Genomic DNA, 5,751 nt, shown 5'->3' with positions numbered 1-5,751 from the left:
ACAGACACACTGACACTCATACACACCCATGCACAGACACACACACTGACACATACAGGCACACACAGACACACACAGAGACACACACACAGACACACAGACACACACACTGACACACTGACACACAGACACACACACTGACACACTGACACACAGACACACTGACATACAGGCACTCACAGACACACACACACACACACACACACACACACGCGTGGTCTGAGTCGGCTGGGACTATTACCTACAGAAACAGGCCCTGATGGGGCCCTCAAATATCTCTGGATTCTTCCTTCCAGCTCCTTTCGGATTCATTTCTGGGGATGTTGATATGGAGGTACCCTCTGGCCCAGCAGCCTCGAGGAAGACCACTGGACCTCCCCTGGGCCCTGGCACGGTGGAATCTGACTTGAAGGATGGCTTGTCCCTGTCCCTCCTTCACCTGTAGAATGTTCACTAAATAAATAAAAAGAAATGTTTTCCCCAGCTCTGTCATGCCCACCGCCTTTGGAAGGCAGGTCCTGCACAGGGCATTGGTGCTGAGAACTGCTCATTCTAGGACTCAGGTTTGCCAAAAACTCCACGCTAGCCAGGATGCTGATCTTTTTTAGGACAGAGTTCAAGCCTCAACCCGTGTCAGAGGAGAGGATCGAGCCAAATAGAACAAAGTTCAGAAGGAAAATATTCGACCTTCCCTCCTCTGGAGCCCACCCGTGACCCATCCTCTCCCAGAGCAGCATCAGGGATGTGCGCATAGCTGTCATTCCAGCTGGCGCCTGGCTTCTCTGTCTTCCTCCCACAGAGAAGACATCTTGGCCCTGCTTGCCACTCTTGGGCTCTGGGGATGGGACCATGTGTGACCAGCATTCAGGGCTTATTTGCTTTGCTATTCAGCCAAGCCCTGCCATGAATTTGGCCACTCTGGGGACACTTTGGGGTCCAGCTGGCTGGAGACTCGGGGACACAAGAGAGGTGCACCATGGGAACTTGTGGGAGCTGCCAGATGGGCTACCTGCTGGGCACGTGGTTTTTCTCATCTCTGTGGTCCCAAGGGAGGTAGATGAGCACGGGTTACACAGGAAGAGTTACTTTCTCACAGTGTGCACTTGAGCTCTGTCTTATGTCTTGACTCACCCGATTGGAGGCAATAGACACCCAGTGCTCCATGAAGTCGCTTTGATCTAATCCAGGAGGGGCTGGAAGGCTGGGGGAGCCCAATGGTATAGCGCACTCCTGAGTGGAGATTTCCTCCCCAGAACCACCTATAGGGCCGTTACATCCTACTCTCTGCCCTGTTAAAGTCTCCTAGGAGGGTCAAGCTGTCACGTTGACCCTCAAAGGTCGCCTAGGCTTGTGACCTTGGCATCCACTCCCTGTGGCCAGGTTAAGAGTATTTAGTTCCACATGGGATGTACTCACTCATATTTGGTTTCTAGCCATAAATAAAGGACATTGAGCCTATAGTTAGTGATCCTAGAGAAGCTAAATAAGAAGGAGAACCCAAAGAAAAACATATAAGCATCCTCCTGAATATTAACCTTCATCAAGCGATGAAAGGAGACAGAGACAGAGACCCACATTGGAGCACCGGACAGAAATCTCAAGGTCCATTCAGGAGCAGAAGGAGAGAGAGCACGAGCAAGGAACTCAGGACCGCGAGGGGTGCACCCACACACTGAGACAATGGGGATGTTCTATCGGGAACTCACCAAGGCCAGTTGGCCTGGGTCTGAAAAGGCATGGGATAAAACCAGACTTGCTGAACATAGCGGACAATGAGGACTACTGAGAACTCAAGAACAATGGCAATGGGTTTTTGATCCTACTGCACGTGCTGGCTTTGGGGGGCCTGGGCAGTTTGGATGCTCACCTTACTAGACCTGGATGGAGGTGGGTGGTCCTTGGACTTCCCACAGGGCAGGGAACCCTGATTGCTCTTTGGGCTGACGAGGGAAGGGGACTTGATTGGGGGAGGGGGAGGGAAATGGGAGGCAGTGTCGGGGAAGAAACAGAAATCTTTAATAAATAAATAAATATAAAGAAAAAAAAAGAGTATTTAGTTCCAGCTCACCCCTCTAGGTCTTCGTTGGGTGGTGGTGACACATGCCTTTAGTGCCAGCACTTGATAGGCAAAGGGAGGTAGATCTCTGAGTTCAAGGCCAGCCTGGTCTGGGGAGCGAGTTCCAGGACACCCAGGGATGCATAGAGAAATCCTGTCTCAAAAAAACTTAAAAAAAAAAGACCTAAGCTCAAGGGTAGATGCCCACTCAGCTGGCTCCTGCCAGTCCGTGCAAAGCTGCCCCACTGCCAGGCCCCTCAGGATCATAAAGACCCCTTCTGTCTCCACATTGGCTGTGTGAGAAGCCAGGACTGGGGATTCCCAGAAACCTGGTTCAAATCTTGTCTGTGTCCTTTCCTTACTGTGTGTGCTTGGGCAACTTTCTCAGCATCCTGAAAGTTCCACATCTTCAGTGAGATGCTGTGCTTACAAGTTATCATAAGGGTCAATTAAATAACACCAAGGCTCCAGGGACAGTTCCTTCCCATGAGTGAGGCTTATTTTGACTGTCAATCTGAGTGGACAAAGAAACACCTATGGAGTGAGTGACACACACCTTTGCATACATCAGAGAGGGTGTTTGTGGAGTCAGTTAACAGAGGGTGGAAATCCCACTCAGAATGTGAGTGGCAAAATCCCACAGGCTGGGGTCCTAGACTGAGAAAAGAAAAAAAGTTGGCTAAGCGTGAACACCCAGGGCAGCTATTTGGAAGCTGTGGCACCCACTTCCAGATGCGGGCTAGGTGTTCTCAATCATGCTAGTGAAAGCAGATGTGAGGTCTCCACGCCTGAGGGACCTGCCTGGGCAGATGTGTGAACCTGACCTTTGTCAGACCCTCCAATCCCACCTGCCTCAACTTGGGAGCAGTTGGGTGGCCCACTGCAGCTAACACTGCATCTTAGCTTGACTCTCTTAGGCTTGGCTCTCCCAGCTGCGCAGGATGCATGGTGACAGGACCCAAAGGAGAGGCACGTGGTGTGTTTGTGGCTGAAGATTTTATTTCAAGCAAGCCAGCCTGGTCAGGCCAAGGCTCCCTGGTGTCAGCCACTTGGTTTCAGGCTCTGAACTCGAAGTAAAGGTCCCTCCGTTGCCGCTCTTGTGAGGAGACTCTCTTCCCCGATGGGAAGGTCTGGTAGGGCTTCAGGTAGTCAGGGGACACTCTGAGAAGGTGCCACTTACTCTTCGGGCTCAGAGGAGGCCTGGGGGTAAGGATGGGACAGTCATCAGGCAGTGTGCCTGGTGGGAAGGGTAAAGAGTGTTCACCATAACCCCATGTACCCACAAGGGCTTTGTGGCCCTGTGGCCATTCAGCAGTGTGACATCTGCAAAGTCACATGGACCTGGGTATGGATGCTGGTCCCATCTCCTGCTGGAAGCAAACCCATGTAACAGTGAGATGCTGTTACTGTTACACTATTGGTTTTGTTCTAAATGAAGCTCCGCAGAGAAGGCACCTAACATAAAGCAAGGCAAGGAGTAAACACTCAGCTGTTCTAGGAGATGGTGGTCAATAGTGATGTTACAGTAGCGATGATGGTGGTGATGGATGGTGAATGTGATGGCAGTGATGGTGGTGATGGCAGTGATGGTGGTGATGGTAGTGATGGTGGTGGTGGTGGTGATGATAGCGGTGATGGTGGTGATGGTAGTGATGGTGGTGGTGATGGTGGTGGTGGTGGTGATGATGGCAGTGATGGTGGTGATGGCGGTGATGATGATGATGTTGCTGGTGGTGGTGATAGTGATGATGGCAGTGATGGTGGTAGTGGTGATGGTGCTGGTGGTGATGGCAGTGATGGTGGTGGTGATAGCAGTGATGTGGTGGTGGCAGTGATGATGATGATGTTGCTGGTGGTGGTGATAGTGATGATGGCAGTGATGGTGGTGGTGGTGATGGTGCTGGAGGTGATGGCAGTGATGGTGGTGGTGGTGATAGCAGTGATGGTGGTGGTGGTGGTGATGGTAGTGATGGTGGTGGTGGTGATGGTGGTAGTGATGGTGGTGGTGGTGATGGTGGTGGTGATGGTGGTGATGGAATTCCAGAAAGGTAGAGACTCTTTAGGCTATAAAACTGGTCATTGACCTTTCCTAGGCACTTAAGATTAACTGTCTGGGTCAGGCATGGCACTGTCTTATGGACTACCAGGTAATTTGGTGAAAAAACAAAAACAAGATCTAGTGGGTCTGAAGATTCAAGAAGAACACATCTGGCACAATGCCAGGAGACCTGTCTCCATGGAGACACACTCAGAATCGCCTCATTAGAAAGAAGGTCAACTCAAAGGCTGAGTTGATGGTAGCAGACATGGGTCTCTTCCCAGACTAGGACCCCAACCACCAGGCCACCCAGCACAAGCTCCTAAGGTCCTCGCTGGACTCAGTTTACCTGTTTATCCACAGAGAGGCACTTCTAGAGGCAGTGGGACAATGTCTGCAGAATCTATCGAATGGTGTAGGAACAGTTGCTTATCGACAGCTGAATGCTGAGGCCGGGGCTCTTGAGGTACACAGGGCTTAGGGAGGGTTGGAGCCCCAAACCTGCCCACTGACCTCCTAAGAGCCCCTCCCCAGAAAAGGGAGGTGGGATGCAAGAGATGGGTGAAGAACGAATGGGCTTGGAGTGTTGCGTCTCTAACCAGGCACAACCCGCCGCTCTACCAAAGCCACAGTCGCCTAGGAATAAGCTTGTGATCCCTTGAGTGGCAAGAGGAAAGACACTGCCTGGCTCACCTTACAGAGTAAAATAGGTATGACCTGGAGGTGGGCTGAGGCTCTCCCAGATAAGCCCAGGCGTAAGGGCTAGGCTGTAACATGCTTTCTCACATGTTTTTACTTGGCTAGTTAAGCTTTTAAGATGTTTTCAGGTTCTTAGTGTGCAAGTAGGTTCCCAGAACAACCCAGGCTGGGCTCCACAGGAGAGGGCGAGAAGGTGGGGGTAGCAAGCCCATCTCTAGTGGATGTAGTATCCCATTCAACCACCAGAGGGCAGCAGCAGCTCCAGGTTTAACTGGTGCAGCTTTGAGACCAGGCCTTTGCAGAGGAAACAGAGGGCAGGTTCCCACTAGCAGAGGCTGTGGAGTATGCACCTTGTCAGGAAAGAACTTCCTGATTGTGCCCACACAGGTTCCTGGCATTCTCCCTCCACCAGGTCCTGGGCCTGGGACCTTCTCTGCAATGCAACTGCTTCTGCACAGCAGGCACCACAGCTTAGGTTGCTAATTGGTTTTGAGTGTTAGGGCTCTAGGGCTGGATGAGGAGTGGGTGCCCTGTGGATGTGTGTGTATGGGTGTTCCCAACAGGGAGGAAGACAGAGACACTCACAAGTCTGTGGGTAGGGGGTACCGGCTCTGCTCCTTCACAGGCAGCACGAAGTAGGGAACACGGGGCACCGTGCCAGTCTTGTCCTTGTAGTACTGCCGCTGCTGTTGTACTGTCTACAGTTCAGTGAAAGAACACACAACGGGGTGTTACTGCGTCACCCCGTTCCCGGCTGTACCTAGTCAGGAGTGAGAAGTCTCCTCCCATGCTCCTGGCAGAATCTCCAGGGATCCTGGGACTCAGCTCAATGGCTAACCAGATGTCCTCAATGCCTCATGCCCACACAAGCATGCCCTAAGCACACCACTGTCCACACAACCATGCCCTGAGCACACCGCTGTCCACACAAGCATGCCCTGAGCACACCGCTGTCCAC

The 5,751-nt window shown here is 52.0% G+C and overlaps 2 protein-coding genes across 2 annotated transcripts in view; one reads left to right on the top strand and one right to left on the bottom strand.

The window, feature by feature from the left end:
- Cib4 (calcium and integrin binding family member 4) overlaps nucleotides 1-406 on the top strand; it is a 57,520-nt gene extending 57,114 nt beyond the window's left edge. The window contains exon 7 of the mRNA XM_005371332.3: nucleotides 297-406. Coding sequence (XP_005371389.1) covers nucleotides 297-327 — 31 coding nt within the window. The 3' untranslated portion in view covers nucleotides 328-406. The remainder of the gene's footprint in view (nucleotides 1-296) is intronic.
- A 2,705-nt stretch (nucleotides 407-3,111) lies between these two features.
- CUNH2orf70 (chromosome unknown C2orf70 homolog) overlaps nucleotides 3,112-5,751 on the bottom strand; it is a 17,830-nt gene continuing 15,190 nt past the window's right edge. The window contains exons 3-4 of the mRNA XM_005371331.2: nucleotides 5,379-5,491; nucleotides 3,112-3,256 (exon numbers count right to left, since the gene is read on the bottom strand). Coding sequence (XP_005371388.1) covers nucleotides 3,112-3,256; nucleotides 5,379-5,491 — 258 coding nt within the window. The remainder of the gene's footprint in view (nucleotides 3,257-5,378; nucleotides 5,492-5,751) is intronic.

Source organism: Microtus ochrogaster, unplaced genomic scaffold (assembly GCF_000317375.1).
Source record: "Microtus ochrogaster isolate Prairie Vole_2 unplaced genomic scaffold, MicOch1.0 UNK106, whole genome shotgun sequence".
NCBI lineage: Eukaryota > Metazoa > Chordata > Mammalia > Rodentia > Cricetidae > Microtus > Microtus ochrogaster.
The sequence above is the reverse complement of the archived record's forward strand: the minus strand, read 5'-3'. Positions and strand labels throughout refer to the sequence as shown.